This window comes from Neomonachus schauinslandi, chromosome X (genome assembly GCF_002201575.2).
Source record: "Neomonachus schauinslandi chromosome X, ASM220157v2, whole genome shotgun sequence".
NCBI classification, from domain to species: domain Eukaryota; kingdom Metazoa; phylum Chordata; class Mammalia; order Carnivora; family Phocidae; genus Neomonachus; species Neomonachus schauinslandi.
The window spans coordinates 108,553,975-108,576,329 of NC_058419.1; the positions used below are offsets into that span (position 1 = coordinate 108,553,975).

Here is a 22,355-nt window from a genome sequence, read left to right on the forward strand (position 1 = left end):
GCACCGCAGGGATCTGCTGGGTTTGGAGACTCCACCCGGGGTCGGGTGCCAGAGATAGAAACAAGGGGTCACAGGCCGGGTGAGCACGGAGTGCGGCCGGAGACCGGGGAGACGGGAGTGACTGACGGCTTTTCTCTGGGGGCTCACTGAGAAGCAGGGCCCCGAGTTCTCGGCTCCTCCGGGGCAGAGATTGGGAGGCCGCCATTTTCACTCTCCGCCTCCAAAGCTGTACGGAAAGCTTGCAGGGAACAAAAACTCCGGAGAGCAAACCCGAGCAGATTACTTAGCCGGGAGGGGGCGAGGGCGGGGCAATTCCGCCTCCGGCAAAGACATTTGGAAACCACGGCAACAGGCTCCTCCCCCAGAAGATCAGCTAGAACAGCCAGCCAAGACCAAGTTTACCGATCAATGAGAACGGCAGAACTCCAGCGCTAGGGGACTACTGCACATAGAATTCATGGCTTTTTTTCCATGATTCTTTAGTCTTTCAAAGTTAATTTTTTTTTTTAAAGATTTTTTATTTATTTATTTGACAGAGAGAGACATAGCAAGAGCAGGAACACAAGCAGGGGGAGTGGGAGAGGGCGAAGCAGGCTTCCTGCTGAGCAGGGAGCCCGATGTGGGACTCGATCCCAGGACCCTGGGATCATGACCTGAGCCGAAGGCAGACGCTTAATGACTGAGCCACCCAGGCGCCCCGAAAGTTAATTTTTTTTAACTGTCTTTTTTTTTTGAATTTTTCTTTTTCCCTTTTTCAACCAACATCTCATCAATCCCTTTTTTTAAAAAACATTTTTATTTTTCATTTTTAGAGTCATATTCTATCCCTTCATAGTAGTTACCCGTATTTTTGGCATATATATATAAGTTGTTCTCTCTTTAAAATTTTGAGATAGTTTCTTCTAACAGATTAAAATATACCCTAAATCTCTAGTATATGGTTTTTTCTACTCCCCTGCCTGATCACATTCTCTCCCTTTTTTTTTTTAAACCCTCTTCTTTCTTTTTTCAAACAACTTCTTATCAATTCCTTTTGTAAAATTTTTTATGATTTCCATCTTTACAGTCATATTCCATCCCTTCATCATATCAACCCTTATTTTTCTACATATATAAGTTTTTCTTTCTTTAAAATTTTGGGAGGCACTTTCTTCTAAAAGACCAAAATACACCCCAAATCTAGTGTGTGGCACTGATCTATATACCAGCCTGATCATATTTGATCACATTCTGGTTTTTTGTTGTTGTTGTTGTTTTGTTTTGTTTTTGTTTGTTTTTATCTTTTTCTTTTTCTTCTTTTTCTTTTTCTTCTTTTTCTTTTTTCTCTCTTTCCGTTTCTTTTTCCACTGCTTCAGGTCTTTTCTGATTTGTTTAGAGTATATTTTCTGGGGACGTTGTTACTCTGCTAGCATTTTGTTCTCTCATTAATCTATTCTCCTCTGCACAAAATGACAAGACGGAAAAAATCACCTCAACAAAAAGAACAAGAGGTAGTACCGACTGCCAGGGACCTACTCAATACGGACATTAGTACGATGTCAGATCTAGAGTTCAGAATCATCACTTTACAGATACTAGCTGGGCTTGAAAAAAATATGGAAGTTATTAGAGAAACCCTTTCTGGAGAAGTAAAAGAACTAGAATCTAACCAAGTAGAAATCAAAAAGGCTATTAATGAGGTGCATTCAAAAATGGGGGCGCTAACTGCTAGAATAAATGAGGCAGAAGAGAGAATCAGTTATATAGAAGACCAAATGATGGAAAATAAAGAAGCTGAGAAAAAGAGAGATAAACAACTACTGGATCACGAGGGCAGAATTCGAGAGATAAGTGATACCATAAGACGAAACAACATTAGAATAATTGGGATCCCAGAAGAAGAAGAAAGAGAGAGAGGGGCAGAAGGTATAATGGAGCAAATTAGAGCAGAGAACTTCCCTAATTTGGGGAAGGAAACAGGCATCAAAATCCAGGAAGCACAAAGAACCCCTCTCAAAATCAATAAAAATAGGTCAACACCCCAACATCTAATAGTAAAACTTACGAGTCTCAGAGACAAAGAGAAAATCCTGAAAGCAGCTCGGGAGAAGAGATCTGTAACCTACAATGGTAGAAACATTAGATTGGCAACAGACCTATCCACAGAGACCTGGCAGGCCAGAAAGGACTGGCAGGATATATTCAGAGCACTAAATGAGAAAAATATGCAGCCAAGAATACTCTATCCAGCTAGGCGGTCATTGAAAATTGAAGGAGAGATAAAAAGCTTCCAGGACAAACAAAAACTAAAGGAATTTGCAAACACAAAACCAGCCCTACAAGAAATCTTGAAAGGGGTCCTCTAAGCAAAGAGAGACCCTAAAAGCAACATAGACCAGAAAGGAACACAGACAATATACGGTAACAGTCACCTTACAGGCAATACAATGGCACTAAATTCCTATCTTTCAATAGTTACCCTGAATGTAAAGGGGCTAAATGCCCCAATCAAAAGACACAGGCTATCAGACTGGATTAAAAAACAAGACCCACCGATATGCTGTCTGCAAGAGACTCATTTTAGAACCAAAGACACCCCCAGATTGCAAGTGAGGGGGTGGAAAACCATTTACCATGCTAATGGACACCAAAAGAAAGCTGGGGTGGCAATCCTTATAGCAGACAAATTAGATTTTAAACCAAAGACTGTAATAAGAGATGAGGAAAGACATTATATCCTACTTAAAGGGTCTATCCAACAAGAAGATCTAACAATTGTAAATATCTATGCCCCTAACATGGGAGCAGCCAATTATATAAGCCAATTAATAACAAAAGCAACAAAACACATTGACAACAATACAATAATAGTGGGGGACTTTAACACCCCCCTCACTGAAATGGACAGTTCGTCTAAGCAAAAGATCAACAAGGAAATAAAGACTTTAAATGACACACTGGACCAAATGGACGTCACAGACATATTCAGAACATTCCATCCCAAAGCAATGGAATACACATTCTTCTCTAGTGCCCATGGAACATTCTCCAGAATCGATCACATCCTAGGTCCTAAATCAGGTCTCAACCGGTACCAAAAGATTGGGATCATTCCCTGCCTATTTTCAGACCACAATGCTTTGAAACTAGAACTCAATCACAAGAGGAAAGTCGGAAAGAACTCAAATACATGGAGGCTAAAGAGCATCCTACTGAAGAATGAATGGGTCAACCAGGAAATTAAAGAAGAATTAAAAAAAAATACATGGAAACCAATGAAAATGAAAACACAACTATTCAAAATCTTTGGGATGCAGCAAAGGCAGTCCTAAGAGGAAAGTATATAGCAATACAAGCCTTTCTCAAGAAACAAGGAAGGTCTCAAGTATACAACCTAACCCTACACCTAAAGGAGCTGGAGAAAGAACAGCAAGTAAAGCCTAAACCCAGCAGGAGAAGAGAAATAATAAAGATCAGAGCAGAAATCAATGAAATAGAAACTAAAAGAACAGTAGAACAGATCAACGAAACTAGGAGCTGGTTCTTTGAAAGAATTAACAAGATTGATAAACCCCTGGCCAGACTTATCAAAAAGAGAAGAGAAATGACCCAAATCAACAAAATCATGAATGAAAGAGGAGAGATCACAACCAACACCAAAGAAATACAAACAATTATAAGAACATATGATGAGCAACTCTATGCCAGCAAATTCGATAATCTGGAAGAAATGGATGCATTCTTAGAGATGTATCAACTACCAAAACTGAACCAGGAAGAAATAGAAAACCTGAACAGACCTATAACCACTAAGGAAATTGAAGCAGTCATCAAAAATCTCCCAAAAAACAAAAGCCCAGGGCCAGATGGCTTCCCAGGGGAATTCTACCAAACATTTCAAGAAGAATTAATACCTATTCTTCTGAAACTGTTCCAAAAAATAGAAATGGAAGGAAAACTTCCAAACTCATTTTATGAGGCCAGCATTACCTTGATCCCAAAACCAGACAAAGACCCCATCAAAAAGGAGAATTACAGACCAATATCCCTGATGACCACGGATGCAAAAATTCTCACCAAAATACTAGCCAATAGGATCCAACAGTACATTAAAAGGATTATTCACCACGACCAAGTGGGATTTATCCCTGGGCTGCATGGTTGGTTCAACATCCACAAATCAATCAATGTGATACAATACATTAACAAAAGAAAGAACAAGAATCATATGATCCTCTCAATAGATGCAGAAAAAGCTTTTGACAAAGTACAGCATCCTTTCTTGATCAAAACTCTTCAGAGTATAGGCATAGAGGGTACATACCTCAATATCATAAAAGCCATCTATGAAAAACCCACAGCGAATATCATTCTCAATGGGGAAAAACTGAGAGCTTTCCCCCTAAGGTCAGGAACGCGGCAGGGATGTCCACTATCACCACTGCTATTCAACATAGTATTGGAAGTCCTAGCCACAGCAATCAGACAACAAAAAGAAATCAAAGGCATCCAAATCGGCAAAGAAGAAGTCAAACTCTCACTCTTTGCAGATGATATGATACTTTATGTGGAAAACCCAAAAGACTCCACCCCAAAACTGCTAGAACTCATACAGGAATTCAGTAAAGTGGCAGGATATAAAATCAATGCACAGAAATCAGTGGCATTCCTATACACCAACAACAAGACAGAAGAAAGAGAAATTAAGGAGTCGATCCCATTTACAATTGCACCCAAAACCATAAGATACCTAGGAATAAATCTAACCAAAGAGACAAAGGATCTGTACTCAGAAAACTATAAAATACTCATGAAAGAAATTGAGGAAGACACAAAGAAATGGAAAAACGTTCCATGCTCATGGATTGGAAGAACAAATATTGTGAAGATGTCAATGCTACCTAGAGCAATCTACACATTCAATGCAATCCCCATCAAAATACCATCCACTTTTTTCAAAGAAATGGAACAAATAATCCTAAAATTTGTATGGAACCAGAAAAGACCCCGAATAGCCAGACGAATGTTGAAAAAGAAAAGCAAAGCTGGCGGCACCACAATTCCGGACTTCCGGCTCTATTACAAAGCTGTCATCATCAAGACAGTATGGTACTGGCACAAAAACAGACACATAGATCAATGGAACAGAATAGAGAGCCCAGAAATGGACCCTCAACTCTATGGTCAACTCATCTTTGACAAAGCAGGAAAGAATGTCCAATGGAACAAAGACAGTCTCTTCAACAAATGGTGTTGGGAAAATTGGATAGCCACATGCAGAAGAATGAAACTGGACCATTTCCTTACACCACACACAAAAATAGACTCCAAATGGTTGAAAGACCTCAATGTGAGACAGGAGTCCATCAAAATCCTAAAGGAGAACACAGGCAGCAACCTCTTTGACCTCAGCCGAAGCAACTTCTTCCTAGAAACATCGCCAAAGGCAAGGGAGGCAAGGGCAAAAATGAACTATTGGGACTTCATCAAGATAAAAAGCTTTTGCAAAGCAAAGGAAACAGTCAACAAAACCAAAAGACAACTGACAGAATGGGAGAAGATATTTGCAAATGACATATCAGATAAAGGGCTAGTATCCAAAATCTATAAAGAACTCATCAAACTCAACACCCAAAGAACAAAGAATCCAATCAAGAAATGGGCAGGAGACATGAACAGACATTTTTCCAAAGAAGACATCCAAATGGCCAACAGACACATGAAAAAGTGCTCAATATCGCTCGGCATCAGGGAAATCCAAATCAAAACCTCAATGAGATACCACCTCACACCAGTCAGAATGGCTAAAATTAACAAGTCAGGAAACGACAGATGTTGGCAGGGATGCGGAGAAAGGGGAACCCTCCTACACTGTTGGTGGGAATGCAAGCTGGTGCAGCCACTCTGGAAAACAGTATGGAGGTTCCTCCAAAAGCTGAAAATAGAGCTACCATATGATCCAGCAATTGCACTACTGGGTATTTAGCCCAAAGATATAAAAGTAGGGATCCGAAAGGGTACGTGCACCCCGATGTTTATAGCAGCAATGTCCACAATAGCCAAACTGTGGAAAGAGCCAAGATGTCCATCGACAGATGAATGGATAAAGAAGATGTGGTATATATATACAATGGAATATGATGCAGCCATCAAAAGGAATGAGATCTTGCCATTTGCAACAACATGGATGGAACTAGAGGGTATTATGTTGGGCGAAGTAAGTCAAACAGAGAAAGACATGTATCATATGATCTCACTGATATGAGGAATTCTTAATCTCAGGAAACAAACTGAGGGTTGCTGGAGTGAGGGGTGGGGTGGGAGGGATGGGGTGACTGGGTGATAGACACTGGGGAGGGTATGTGCTCTGGTAAGCGCTGTGAATTGTGCAAGACTGTTGAATCTCAGATCTGTACCTCTGAAACAAATAATGCAATATATGTTAAGAAAAAAAAAAAAAGAAGATGGTAGCAGGAGGGGAAGAATGAAGCGGAGGAAATCGGAGGGGTGGACGAACCATGAGAGATTATGGACTCTGAAAAACAAACTGAGGGTTCTAGAGGGGAGGGGGGTGGGGGGATGGGTTAGCCTGGTGGTGGGTATTGAGGAGGGCACATTCTGCATGGAGCACTGGGTGTTATGCACAAACAATGAATCATGGAACACTACATCTAAAACTAATGATGTAATGTAGGGGGATTAACATAAGAATTAAAAAAAAAAAACCCACATGGAAACAAATGAACATGAGAACACAACAGTCCAAAACCTTGGGGATGCAGCGAAAGCGGTCCTAAAAGGCAAGATACAGCAATACTGGCCTACCTCAAGGATCAAGGAAAATCTTAAATAAACAACCTAACCTTCCACCTAAAGGAGATAGAAAAAGAAGAACAAACAAAGCCTAAAACCAGCAGAAGGAAGGAAATAATAAAGATGAGAGCAGAAACAAATGATATAGAAACTAAAAAAATAATAAAACAGATCAATGAAACCAGGAGCTTGTTCTTTGAAAAAAGTCAATACAGTTCATAAATCTCTAGCCAGACTTATCAAGAAAAAAGAGAAAGGACTCAAATAAATAAAATCACAAATGAGAGAGGAGAAATAACAACCAACACCAGAGATATACAAACAGTCATTAGAGAATATTATGAAAAGCTATATGCCAACAAATTGGACAACCTAGAAGAAATGCATAAATTCTTAGAAACATATAAACTACCAAAACTGAAATGGGAAGAAATAGAAAATCTGAACAAATAACCAGCAAAGAAACTGAATGAGTAAAAAAACAAAACTCCCAACAAACTAAAGTCCAGGACCAGATGGCTTCACAGGCAAAGTCTACCAAACATTTAAAGAAGAATTAACTATTCTTCTCAAACTGTTCCAAAAATAGAAAAGGAATGAAAACTTCCAAATTCATTCTATGAGGCCAGCATTATCCTGATACCAAAACCAGATAAAGACACCACTAAAAAAGAGAGCTACACGCCAAAATCCCTGATGAACACAGATATAAAAATCCTCAATACTAGCAAACTGAATTCAACAATAAACTTAAAAAGTCATTCACCATGATCAAGTGGGACTTATTTCTGGGCTGTAAGGGTGTTTCAATATTTGCAAATCAATCAACATGATATATCACATCAATAAGAGAAAGGATAAGCATATGATCATTTCAATAGACACAGAAAAAGCTTAAAATTTGACGAAGTTTAACATCCATTCATGATAAAAATCCTCAACAAAAGTAGATTTAGAAAGAACATACCTCAACATAATAAAGGCCATATATGAAAAACCCACAGCCAACATCATCCTCAATGGTAAGAAACTGAGAGTTTTTTGCTGAAGATCAGCAACAAAACAAGGATGTCTACTCTTACCACTTCTTTTGACATAGTACTGGAAGTCCTAGCCACAGCAATCAAACAAAAAGAAATAAATGGCATCAAAATTGGTAAGGAGAGGTAAAACTTAAGCTGTGTGTTGATGACATGGTACTCTACATAGAAAACCCAAAAAACTTCACCAAAAAACTACTAGAATTGATAAACGAATTTAGTAAAGTCACAGAATACAAAATCAATGTACAGAAATCTGTTGCATTTCAATATGCCAATAATGAAACAGCAGAAAGAGAAATTAAGACAGCAATCCCATTTACAACTGCACCCAAAATAATAAGATACCTACGAATAAACCTAACCAAAGAGGTGAAAGACTTGTACAACGGAAACTATAAAACAATGATGAAAGAAACACAAAGGAATGGAAAGACATTCCATGGGAGCTCATGGAACGGAAGAACAAATATCGTTAAAAATGTCTATACTACCCAAAGCAATCTACACATTTAAAGCAATCCCTAACAAAATACCACCAGCATTTTTCCTATAGAGCTAGAACAAACAATCCTAAAGTTTGTATGAAACCATAAAAGACCCTAAGTAGCCACAGCAATCTTGAAAAAGAAAAGCAAAACTGGAGACATCACACACAATTCCAGACCTCAAGTTATATTACAAAGCTGTAGCCATCAAAACAGTAAATTGGCACAAAAATAGAAATGTAGATCAATGGAACCGAACAGAAAAACCAGAAATAAATCCACAACTATATGGCAATTAACCTTCGACAAAGCAGGAAAGAATAGCCAATGGGAAAAGGACAGTCTGTTCAGCAAATGGTGTTGGGAAAACTAGACAGCAACATGCAGAAGAATAAAACTGAACCACTTTCTTATGTCACACACAAAAATAAATTCAAAATGGATGAAAGACCTAAAGGTGAGACCTATAACCATAAAAATCTTAGAAGAGAACACAGGCAGTAACCTCTTTGACATCAGCTGTAGCAACTTCTTTCTAGATATGTTTCCTGAGGCAAGGGATATAAAAGCAAAAATACACCACAGGGACATCAAAATAAAAAGCTTCTGCACAGAAAAGGAAACAATCAACAAAACTAAAAGACAACCTATAGGAGAAGATATTTGCAAATGACGTATCTGATAAAGGGTTAGTATCCAAAATCTATAAAGGACTTACACAACTCAACAGCCAAAAAGCAAATCATTCAATTAAAAAACGGGCAGAAGACATGAAGAAACATTTCTCCAAAGAAGATATCTAGATGGCCAATAGACACATGAAAAAACACTCAACATCACTGACCATCAGGGAAATTCAAATCAAAACTACAATGAGGTATCACACCACACCCATCAGAATGGCTAAAATCAAAAGCACAAGAAACAACAGGTGTTGGCGAGGACGTGGAGAAAAAGGAACCCTCGTGCACTTGGTGGGAATGCAAACTGGTGCAGCCCCTGTGGAAGACAGTATGGAGGGTATTCAAAAAGTTAAAAATACAACTACCTATGACCCAGCAACTGCACTACTGGGTATTTATCCAAAGGATACAAAGATACTGATTTGAAGGGGTGTATGCACCCAATGTTTATAGCAGCATTATCTACAATAGCCAAACTATGGGAACAGCCCAAATGTCCATCGACTGATGAAAGGATAAAGAAGAGGTGGGGTGTGTGTGTGTGTGTGTGTGTGTATGTGTGTATATAGTGGAATATTACTCAGCTGTAATCTTGCCACTTGCAAAGACATGGTCAGGCCTCAGAGCCAGGTATTGGGGGTGGGGGGAGGTTGAGAACGGACTATATTAGGAACCCCGGAGTCCCTGACTAGACCAGGGCAAGAACATCTGAAAATAACTGTAGCAGCTGTCCCACAACCTTGCTGAGTGCATCACCTGGCAATTCTGCAACCTATTCTAGGTTTATGACAACTTCAGCCCAATTAACAAAACTTCTTAAATCTCAGAGTAAATTTTATGAAGTAAAACCTTTTTGGAGAGTACCTCTAAATATTCTTTTCAAGGTAGCTTATGGCATCTCCCAAATAACACCTGTTCCACTCTGCCCAAACCCGAGGAAGCACGGAGACTATGGGCTCAGCTAACGGGCCTGCAGAGAGCAGCCGTCTTCGAGGCACCAGTAATAAACTGCTGGTCCAGGCCACAGCCCGTTCGGACGTGACGTCGGCAGGACCTGGGAACCATCTGACCTTCTGACCCTCGGCTCCTAGGTGTCCCCACATCTTGTAGCATCTTAGTCCCATACCAGATGGAAACAATGTTCCCACCACACGGGTGAGCGTATGACGTGATGATGATAGACACTCTAACATATATTATGCTCTTAACCTTTTCAGAGTGCGTTCACATGTCTCATTCCATGTAATTCTCTCTTTTCTTGTGCAGTAACAAATAGCATAGGGTGAAGGTTAAGAACATGCAATCAGAGAAGCTGGGCTATACTCCCAACTCTGCTGTTTACTAGCCAAACGGTCTCTGGGAAGTGACTGAGCCTGTCTGAGCCTCAGTTTCCTCTTCTGTAAAATGGGCCCAGCAGGCCGAGATCACAGAACTACTGTGCAGATGAGTGATAACATAGGTTAAAGTAGCTGTCACAAGGCTGGGCCTGTGACCAGCTCTCGGTGAAGAGGAGCTGCAGAGAACAATGAGACTCTCCATCTTATGGGTGTCCTTTCCAGCATCGCCGGACAAGTTAGAAAACTGGCACCTGTATTCCCACCACATGCTTACTTGAGAGCCAGCTTTTGGGATTTAACTTAGCCACTCCCTACTCCAATCACTGTCACTGCCTAAACGTAGACCCTCTCCATCCTTCTCTTGAACCGTCTGCCAAAATCCTAACTGGTCTAAGTGACCTCACTCTTCTCCCTCTCCAAGGGATGCCACCAGCTTTAAGACGAAGGAAGCAAAACTTAAATTTCTTGCCTCCCAAAGAAAATTCGCCTAGCTTCCCTGGCCTGTTTCTCAGCATGGCTTACCAGGCCCTCGCCCACCTCTTCCACGTGTCATGTCCCTCACATGCAGCCTGTGCCCATCTCACCATCCTAGGGATCTTCTTTGCCAGGCTCTGCTGTCACCTCTGCGCCAGCACCCCTCCTTCCTGCAGGGTCCAACCTCCCTTATTGGCCTAGAAAATGTCTTTTTCCTTTCAATAGCTACTCAAACATCACTGTCACTTTGAAGCCGATCTTGACTGCCCCAGATCAGTTATCCCTCCTCTGTGGCTCCCACAATGCATTGCACACCTTCTGCTGCACACTCACTGTGTCTTATAAATGACTGGTCACCTTTCTGTCTCTCCCAACTCCTCAAAAGCAAGGACATTTAATAGCTAAGATTTATTGAATACCTACTAAAAACCAGTCTCTCTTTTGCTTACCGTATATACTCCTTCCATCTTCAAGACAACTCTACAGGACCGTCACTACTATTATCTCTACTTTACAGATCATTATACTGAGGCTTAAAGATGTTAAGGCACTTGCTCAAGGTCACAAGTTATTAGTGGCCAAGCCAGGATTCAACATCAAAGCCCACACTCTTAACTGCCACAGTATATTACAATATACAACCTAGCAGCAAACTCAGTATCTAGCAAGTTGTAATGTCTCTGTTGGTTCTCTCTTGCTGTGTAACGAAGTATTCTGAAACATAGTACCTCCAAACAATAAGCAGTTATGATCTCACAGTTTCTCAGACTCAAGAATTCAGAAACTTCTTATATGGGTGATCTGTCTCAGGGTCTCTCAAGAAGTTGCTGTCAAGATGGCAGCTATGGCTGCCATTGAATGAAGGCTTGGATGGACTGGAGAATCTGCTTCCAAGACGCATGTGTGCACGTGTTACTGGTTATGCGCAGGACGCCTCCAGTCCTTCGCCTGTGGACCTCTCCGCCAGCTTCTTGAGTGCCCTCATGACATCCTTGCTGGCTTCCCCCCCGAGTGACCCATCCAAGAGAGCAAGGCAGAGGTCACAATGTCTTTTATGACCCAGCCTCGGAAGTCATACTCCATCATTTCCATGGTATCCCATTAGTTACAAGGGTCAGCTTTATTCAGTGTCGGAGGGCACTACACGCCGGAGTGAACACCAAGAAGAATCATTGGGAGATCCGTAAATACTAAGTAAGCAGGAAAAAATCCTAAGAATTGCTGTGAGTGTCAGAATCTCTTCTAGATAATGATAAATTTGGATTAGTTGACCACTTAAGTTTCCTTTTACCTCCAAAACCATGGACGACTATTCCCAAATTGTCCCCAAATAGAGTGTCAAACGCATTCAAGGCTTTACTTTCATTAAATTCCACTAGAGGTCACTGGTGAGTATTTGCTAACTTGGCTTCTACTTTATGGTTTTAGGCAGAGTCAACAAAGTATGAGAAATTCTCTCAGTTTGAAATATAATCATTTCCTTAACAGCAAAACAAATCTATGTTTGATTTCGGGATTAATACTATAGCTTGAGGCCAGCATAAATCCAGCCTCTGGTCAAAGGCTTATCTTCTTTAGCAGAATATCTGTGATTAAACCCGGGTAACCAAATCCCTTGGGTATTACAACAAAGATAATAGTATCCTTGGTTTTAGCCCTCAGTCCTTGCTTGTTTTCAAGCCAAGATTTTATTTGCTTGCAGTAATTCTTTAATATGATTTAAGACATAGGATGATAAAAACCAACATCGAAATGAAGCATTTTACAGATACACATTGAGAATGAATACACGAAATGAATTTTATTCTGAAGACTAGCCCACGTTAGTAGAAATGAAAACCAAACGTGAGCTATTCATTCTACCACCCTCCCGCCCCTGGTACCACCACCTGATTAGATCCAAAGTAGTTTGTAAGCTGGGTCAGAATACTCTTCAAGTCTCCCTGGGTTCCATCCCTTTGCAGAGCTCTATACCAGGGGTTGGCCAACTACCGCCCACGTAGTCTTACTAAAAACACAGCCGTGACCATTTGTTTATGAACTCTCTACGGCTGCAGTGCCAAAGGTGAGAACTGACAGCAGAGAATGGATGGCTTGCAAAGGCAAAAACATTTACTATTTGGCCCTTTACAGAAAAAGTTTGCCAATCCCTGGTCTCTGCCTCTGGAGGCCTGGCCTGATGTAAGTTGTTACAAGGCCAAAAAAGTGTATGTGTGTTATGTGCTGTTATAAAAATTTTGATGGTGGGGGGATGAGAGTGTTACTGTCTTACACATATATACACATACACTGTATTATACACATATAGTAATGGCACAAATTTTAATAGTGGAACAAGATGAGATTTCATACATGTATCACCTGTACAACCACCTGCCAAATCGGGAAAATGTTTCCTGGGCCCCCTCACAGTCAATACCCCCCACAAAGGTAGCCATTGTTTTCAATTCCATCACTTAGATTCATTTGCCTCCTCCTGAACTTTGCATGGCTGGAACCATGCAGCGTCTCACTGAGCATTCAGTCACAGACTGTAGCTCAGAGCAGTCTGTTCTTCACTGCTGTGTAATATTCAATTATACGAATATACCACAATTTATTTACCGATTCTATTCGTGGACATTAGGTTCTTTCCAGGTTTTTGTTGTTATGAACAAAGCTCCTATGAACATTCGACGTTCATGTGTTTTGGTGGGCCTAAGGACTGACTTGTTTTATGAAGAGTGGAATTTCTGGGTAACAGGAAGACCAGTTGGGCAGGTATCACAAAGCTAGGAAAGCACAAGCTCAGGCAACAATAGCCCCAGCTCTTTGTTGTCCTCTTTAACCACCTTATCGGTTCAAATATAATTAAATTCTGCAACAGCTCCTCTGTATAACTCCTCATATAGCAGACTGAATCATTATTATGGTACACTGCACTCTGTCTGAAGACACTGCTACCCAGCTTGACGAGGGTAGAAAAATAACAAGTATGACCACACTGCAAAATTCTAACACTGAAATATGGCCACAAGTCATAGGGTTTCAGACAAAGGCATCAATTTGCAAACAAAGAAAAAACAAAACAAACCAAAAACCTATAGGCTTTTGTCTTTTCTACTCAAGTCTCTACTGCGAGCAGAAGCAGACTTAAGTGGCATAAATCAGAAAATGATAATGGGAACCAAATGAAATTCTCATAAATCACGTTACTAAGTATAGTTACATCTTAGATGTGAAACCCAATTAAACAGATGGCCACACGCTGTCAGAATCAGCCCCTAATCAATAAAGATGTTCATTTCAGAAAATCACCTCAATTTTTCACTTCTTTAGTGAAGGAAAAAGAAGGCAGTTGGGGGTTTGGGCTGGGGTAGGGGGGAGTCCCAGCAAACCCAGTGGGGAAATGTCTAAAAAGGAACTCCACCTGTCTTAATTTGTGGTCCAGAAAATCAGAAAAGAGAGAGAGAGAGAAAGTCACCCAAAGGATTCCTTGTCATCTTGCCTGGGAATGTAATTTACAATGAGAGCAAGCACTGGTCATTAGGAAAACAGAAACAGCTTGAATCTCTTAATTAAAACACTGCTTCAAATTGTTCATTTCAAACCCCCCTGTTCATGAGCTTTCGAGAAACCACTGAGTTACCCTGAAAGGGCTGTTTCTTCAGCAAACCTGTGCTAGGATCAGCTCTACCCAGACAAGAAAAAGGCTGAGCAGGAGTGAATCCCAGAGGCAGATTATTATTAGGCATACTTAAATCCCCAAAGCAGCCGTAAGCATTCACTGACGTTGGAAAGTGAGCGTGGGAAGACTCTGTGAACAATCTATCTCAATGCCACTACACTGGGGAAAATCAAGTCTACCAGTGCCAAGAGGTGATAAAAATGAGAGTTGGTGAAAACACTTCTGTACTTTAGAACACTCTCTTTGCCACCCATTTGGTGTTCTCTGGTAAAGGTGAGTATTTGCACGCCCTATAGGCCAGTAATTTCACTCCTAGTATACACCCTAAACATTCATCTCAGGGGACATGAACAAGAATATTCACAGTGACATTGTGACACTGTTCATAATACCAAAACCCTGGGGTAGGAGAACACATAGGTCTGTCAACAGATAAAGTACAGGTAAGTAATTTGAGGTACAGTCATACAACGGAATATTGTACAGCAGGGAAAACGAAAACCCCACTGTCACATGCTACATGGATGAATCTTAATGACATGTAGATTAAAAAAACAAAGTTGCTTTAGACTGCATGCAGTATGATACCATCTTATTATGCTATAAAAATAAATGGCTTAAAATTTATTTTAAAAAAAGAAAATGATAGACATGAGTATCAGAAAAGTGGTTACCTCTGTGGTGAGCAAGACGAATGGGAGGGGGAGAAGCATGGACAGATGCAATGATATCGGGAATGTTCTAGTTCTTGGTTGGGTGAGAGGTTCACATGAATATAATTTATATGTTTTAACATGTTACATATGTTCTTTGGCATGTGCCAACTATTACATAATAAAACATCTTTTAAAATTGATAATCTAGGGGCGCCTAGGTGGTTCAGTCGTTAAGCATCTGCATTCAGCTCGGGTCATGATCCCAGGGTCCTGGGATCAAGCCCTGCATCAGGCTCCCTGCTCAGCGAGGAGCCTGCTTCTCCCTCTCCCACTCCCCCTGCTTGTGTTCCCTCTCTCTCTGTGTCTCTCTCTGTCAGATAAATAAAATATAATAAATAAATAAATAAATAAAATGGATAATCTAGTCCAAATCCGGGCAGTTTCTAGACCCAGTCCAACCCTTCTATGCTGCACCCAGTCTGACTCCTGCTGGTTTCTGGACCCCGTCTGGAAGAAGAAATGTTCTACGAGTCAAGTCTGAAAGCTCCCAACAGAAAAGCTGGGCAGCTGGGATCCAGGCTAAGAGAGGGACTTACCCCCCTGCACAGAGAGAACGCAGTAGCTCAAGGAGCTCAGCAGGCATCTGCTTCAATTAACAAAAAGCAAGTTGAGGAGCACTGTGACGCAAGATCCTAGCAGCAAACCCATGAGAGCTCCTCATGGCCAGAGCCAAACACTTTGAGCAATGACATAGAAAATGATAGTACTGGATTAGAACCCACAGAATAAAATACCCATGGGTGAATGGGCAACCCCTTCCTTACAAGAGAATTCACAGCAATACAAATGGAAGGAAAGAAATGGAAATTAACAGTGAGCAAACAGTACAGGGACACTTGCTGCATGCAAGTTTTACTAATGGATGCTAAAATCAGTGAGGGAAAGATTGGAGAAAAACAGGATACATGCAGTCTCAGCAATATAGTTCCCAAGATATTTACCACCTAATCAGGCAGGGGAATAGCAACTTTATAGTGGAGCAACCCAGCAGAATCCACCTTCTCCAAGTGATCAAGGGTAACATCACATCACCAGCAAGAAGACACACTGATAGCATAAACCTGATGATATGATGCACTAAGGAGGACACAACATCACTCCTGTGACATTCATGTCCCAAATGCATTAGCTTCAGTCCAATCGTGTGGAAACCCGAGACAAACACAAATTGAGGGACCTTCCACAAACTAACTGGCCAGTACTCTTCAAAGGCGTCAAAGTCGTGAAAGACAAAGAAAGACTAAAGAACTATTACACTCTGTAGGAGACTAAGAAGAAATAATGACTAAATGTAATGGGGGATCTTGATAGGATTCTGAAGCAGAAAAAGAACATGAGTGGCAAAACTAGTGACATTTCAGTAAGGCCTTGAGTTTAATTAGTGGTGTTATACCAATGTTAATTTTCTGGTTCTGATCGTTGCACTACAGTTACACGCTAACAGTGGGGTGGTTGGCAACAGTGTTGTAGTTTTGTAACTTTTTACTATGTTTTAAAGTAGTTCAAAATAAAAACCTGGGTGGTTCAGTCAGTTAAGCATCTGCCTTTGGCTCAGGTCATGATCTCAGGGTCCTCAGATCGAGCCCCGAACTTGGCTCCCTGCTCAGCAGGGAATCTGCTTTTCCCTCTCCCTCTGCCCCCACCCCCTGCTTGTGCTCTCTAATAAATAAGTAAAATCTTTTTAAAAAATAAAATAAAAAGTGGGGATTTTTAGAGAAAAGGATAATCCAAAGAATTTTCTATTGCCCAATAGGTTATCCCAACTAATATTATAATTCACATATAATTCTTATTATAAATAGTAGTTATAATTAAAATCTCAAATATCTTGGGGCACCTGGGTGGCTCAGTCAGTTAAGTGTCCGACTCTTGATTTCAGCTCAGGTCATGATCTCAGGGTTGTGAGATCGAGCCCCGCGTCGGGCTCCACGCTGGACATGGAGCCTGCTTAAGATTCTCTCTCTCCCTCTCTCTCTACCCCTCCCTCCCCCACTCATTCTCTCTCTCTCCAAAAAAAATAAATAAATAAAATAAAATAAAATAAAATCTCAACTATCTTAAGTTCCTATGTAACATATGCATCTTAGTTCTCAAGTTGGAGCTATATGAAAACATCATGATGCACATGTTACATACATACACTGTCAATTACATCTCAATAACACTGGGAGGAAAAAAGAAAGCAATGGTATTTTCATGATAATAATGAGTATTTCTATAGTAAGGAGTGACATTCAACATATTCAACATATTTAACAACTGATTTGGTTGTACAAATTAATGTAGAAATCAAAAATTACCACCATCCGCTTGTTTTCCTTCTATTCATTATGCTCTCAGACCAGTCCTTCAGAGACTGCCATTCCCAAAAGTGGCCACACGAGGGCGACTTTAATGAGCTGTGCCTGCTAGGAGTTGGCAGCCATAGCTCCAGAGCTGTGTCCTCTCCGGCCAGGGAGTCCTGCTAGGATGAGGGCCAGCAGGGAGGATCAAAAGAGGGCAGGCAAGGCACCTCACTGAGAAGGTGGCATTCAAGCAAAGATTTGAAGGAAATGGGAGCATGAACTATGCAGATCACTTGGGGAATTTTCCAAGGCAGAGAGCCTCTAGTATAAATGCTAGGACAGAAGAGTCTCATGTTCTAGGAACAGGAAGGAGGCCAGTGTGGCTGGAACAGAGGTGACATAAGACAGCAGTAAGAGGCCTGAGGGCCATTATAAGTAATTTGGCTTTTATTCTAAATGAGAAGGGAAGCTGATAATCGGTTCTGAGCAAAGGACGGACCTGAGAGGACTGTAAAACATGTTTAAATGGCTGCAATATGAGATTTAGAACAGACTGAAGGGGGATACAGACAGAAGCGGGGAGACCAGCGAGGAGGCTATGAAGGGTATCTAGTGAGGAGGAGATGGGCCTATGGCCAAGGGTGGCAAGTCTTTGTAAGTTCCATTCCCCACATTCAACAAAGTGCATGCTTAAAAGCATGAGATTAGATGTTATCACCACGCAAGGGAGTGAAGATGGAAGACAAGGAGGGATGAGAAACCAGCCAAGGCCTGAGCAGGAGCGGCCCACCCTCCCCACAACAGGTCACTGCCAACCTGAACTCAAAAGTCTGTCGTTCTCATGAATGTCTTCATACTTTCACTCAAGAGGATATACCTCTAGGCAATATATAGAAGTGTTTTTGCATGCTCTTCAACTTTTTATATGGTATCATACTCGATGTATTTTCCCCAGTGGTCTTTTTCCCCACACAACCAATATTTGTAAACTGTACCCACGTTAATACACGCTGCTCCAGGTCATTCATTATTCAGTGCTATCTGGAATTCTTTTGGGTGAACATGCCACACTTGAGCCATGTTCCTGCAGAGGGACACAGAGCTTATTCCCCTTTTTCTGCTATTATAAACACCGGTATGAGCATTCTCACATGGGCCTCCTCAGGTGAGCTCTCAGGTAAGACCTCTAGGCAGTGGTTCTCAAGCTATGTCAGAGTCACCCAGAAGCCTTAATAAAACAGATTTCTGAGCTCCATGTCCAGGGTTTGTGAACTATAGATCTAAGGTGGGGCCCAAGAATTGGCATTTCTAACAAATCCCCCCATGATGCCATTGCCATTGGTCCCAAGACCACACTGAGAAAACACAGCACCTCATGAGGCCCATGCCAGGAGTGCACATGACGGTCAGAGATATGCAGGGACACCTTCCGCTTCCCCAGGCTTCACCCAACTGCTCTGCAAAGTGGGTGAACCAATTTACCTTTCCACCAGCGTAGGTACGTGTGTCCCTGCTGCCAACACTTGGTGCTGTCACGTTTTTTTATTTAATCTGATCTTTAATCATTTTTTAAACTTATCATGGCATTTATAATTTTATCTACTCAACACATGTAAATAAAAGCAACTTAAGACTTTACATCCTAAGGCTAATCAGAACATTGCCAAGCTTTTGTTTATAGATAGTCCCCTCAGGTTCTGTCATCGGCCCAGCCACCCGCTTGTTTTTCCCATCAATCCTAGAAAGAGACAAATGGTTTGGACAAAATCATTAAGATCATGATGAAAGAAAAGTGGAAGCTTGCTCCTTTTCATGGCCAACTGCACTGTAGTTTTATTTATTGTCATTTGTTTGTTTGTCTACTCAATAAGGTGAAGGGAGAGAGGAAAATCGGGCATATGGGGAGAGAAACGGAAACTGCCCTCACCAACGTACCTGATCACTTTTGGAGGGCAATAAAGAAATCATAGTGAGGGAAGGGTTCCTTCCATTTTGTACCAGGTTAACAAGGAGACAAGAAGCTGGGTACTCACGGATCTGGTTGGTGGATGCACTGTAGAAGGCATTGACGGTCGTTGGATTCGTGAACCACCTGTAGAAAGAGAAGCAAATACCACCAGGCAATCATCATTATCCAGGCGGGAGGGCAGCAAGAACGAACACAATGTGGCGGGATTTATTAGCAAATAACCAGGGAACAATGGGGAAGCAGGGTACGTAGGCAAATTATCACCTCAGTTTAGGGTTATTGCTCCGTTCAATGAACAATCTCATCCTAAACTGAACAGAGTTCAATGAGAATATATTAACATGCCTGGCTATTCACTATTACTAACTTTATGGAAAAAGTCAGCACCGGTGCTTCTGAAATAGGTTTAAGGAGAAATTCTAGAATCTAAAGGGCTCTCCCTAGAGACGGAAACAGCAACAAGCTCATGTTCGGCAGGCCCTGTTCAACGGGTCCATGGGACAGCTAAGTTTGTATGATGCATCACCTCTGAACTGTCCATTAGAGGTTTTAGATTGATGACAGTGCAGAGGCCCACGTAAAGAGACATGACTAAAGTGTGACTATGCTACCCCCAGAGGGTCTGCCTGCTCCAGTCGCGAGTTCACGGATTTATTTTTTTTAAGATTTTATTTATTTCTTTGAGAGACAGAAAGCGAGAGAGATCAGAGGGAGAGGGAGAAGCAGACTCGTCGCTGACTGAGAGGTGAGCCCGATGCGGGGCTCCATCCCAGGACCCCAGGATCATGACCTAAGCCGAAGGCAGACGCTTAACTGACTGAGCCACCCAGGTGCCCCGGAGTTCACAGATTCAAGCACCAAAAGATCTAATGGCTCATCCTGCCCCTCTCACTAAGTAGCTGGGTTGTGTTGGAATAGCTGCCCACCTTCCTGGGCTATGGTTTTAGCTATAAAATTAAGGTACTGCATTAAGAGATCGTGGGAGTATCTTCCAGCTATAAAGAGTCTACATTCCATTTGAAATGCATAGATTACTTAGATCAGGGCTTGGCAAATTTTTTTCTGTCAAGAGTCAGATGGTAAACATTTAGGCATTTTGCAGGCAAAGAGGCAAGAATCAAAGATGTTATGTAGGTTCTTCTGGAGTAAGAGCAAAGCTTCCACAAAATGTTACTGATGAAATTAAAAATGTACTGAGTACAACTTTTTTTAAGACAGCCCGTTAATGAGAAGAATGGAATTCTTTTGAGGCAGAATAACATTTTTGCTTAATTGGGATTCAAGGTTAGTGCTTATCTCAAATCGACTGCAAATATTTCTTTCTCAAAATCACTCTGTGCTCACGGGCCCTACAAAAATAGGCATCAGGCAAGATTTAGCCCACAGTGCTGCAGTGCTGACCCCTAATTTAGATACCTGTGAGTTTCCACCCTTTATGATGAAAACCAAGTTGTCTTAAGCTAAATTGTTTAAAATAAACTCGTATAAATCCCTTTTCGGAACAATCATTTTAATAGTTTACACCTAATAGAAGAATTATGACAAGCTAATAATTTATGTCAGACTAATACGAAATTAGTAGGAAATCCAAGTGTTGACTCTAGTTAATCCGCACATACCTTCTCCCTCTAAAGAAGTCTACGAATAGGTCCTTCTGTTACTATTATTAGTAGTCATAGCAGTGGCAGGGAACATTCACTGAGCACTCATGATGCCCTAAGCACGCCCTATTCCTCGGGTTTTCTTCCCCACAGCAACTATAGGAATTACTAGCCTCTCTCACAGACAAAAGGACAGTGAGACTTAACAAGCATTATATACCTGCCCAAGGTCTGGTCTGACTTCAAACCAGTTCTTTTTTTTTTTTTTTTTCCAAACCAGTTCTCTTAAGCATTACATCATGCTGGAGACATTCCTAGCAATCAAGAAAACGAGTGCCTCTTTTAGTCAAAACTGAAACCTATACTCTTTTCCATAAAATGCGTATTCTTTTCCTTCGGATTTAGGAATAGTATTTCAGTAAGCCCTAATGTTTAGCAAACAAACCTGACTGGTCTACTTTCTTGAGGAAACAAGTGGAAGCAAAAGCCCCTTTATTGTCATAATGTCACTCCCTGGAGTAGGTAGAATTAGGGTGCCCCAAAAGATGTTCATGTCCTAATCCCTGGATCCTGTGAATAGGTTACATTACATCCCCAAAAGGACTCTGCAAATGAAATTAAGGTTAAAGCTTAAAACAAGGAGATTATCCTGGATATCCAGGTGGGCCCAATCTCATCACTAGTCCTTAAAAGCAGAGACCCTTCTGTGGCTGGAACCCCAGAGATGCAGTGGAGGAAATCAGATTCCAAGAGTCAAAAGGATCTGACATGCTGTTGCTGGCTGAGATGTAGGGACCACGGTGCAAGGACCAGAGAGAAGCCTCGAGAAGGGAATGGTGGCTCCCAACTGACAGCCAGCAAGGAAGTAGGGATGGCAGTTCTAAAACTACCAGGCAGTGGAGCTGCCAACACCTCAATGAGCCTGGAACAGGATTCTTCCCAAAGCCTCCAGCTATGAGCCCAGCCAGCTGACACCTTGATTCCAGCCTTATGAAACCTGGATCTGAAGAACCAGCTAAGCCATCCTGTACTTCTGACCTCCAGAATTGTGAGATAATACATTTGTGTTTTGAGTTGCTAACGCTGTGGTAATTTGTTACAGCAGCAACAGAAAATTAACACATTACCCAAAGAACCCAGCATTTCTATGCCTGAAGTTTGAGTCAAGAGGGGAGAATCCAGGTGCCTCTCAACTTGGCTTCTAAATGATATTGGGCTGAAGCATACTATGTACCAAAGATGATGTGTATTCTTAGAGCTCATCCCTTCTCTTCCCCTCCCTCCCAACTCCCCCCTCCCTTTA

General features: G+C 41.4%; 1 protein-coding gene across 2 annotated transcripts in view; it reads right to left on the reverse strand.

Moving 5' to 3' along the window:
• PHEX (phosphate regulating endopeptidase homolog X-linked) overlaps positions 1-22,355 on the reverse strand; it is a 207,388-nt gene that overhangs the window by 36,208 nt on the left and 148,825 nt on the right. For both annotated transcript variants that reach the window (XM_021704426.1, XM_021704494.1), the window contains exon 15: positions 19,516-19,574. In XM_021704426.1, the coding sequence (XP_021560101.1) occupies positions 19,516-19,574 (59 nt within the window). The remainder of the gene's footprint in view (positions 1-19,515; positions 19,575-22,355) is intronic.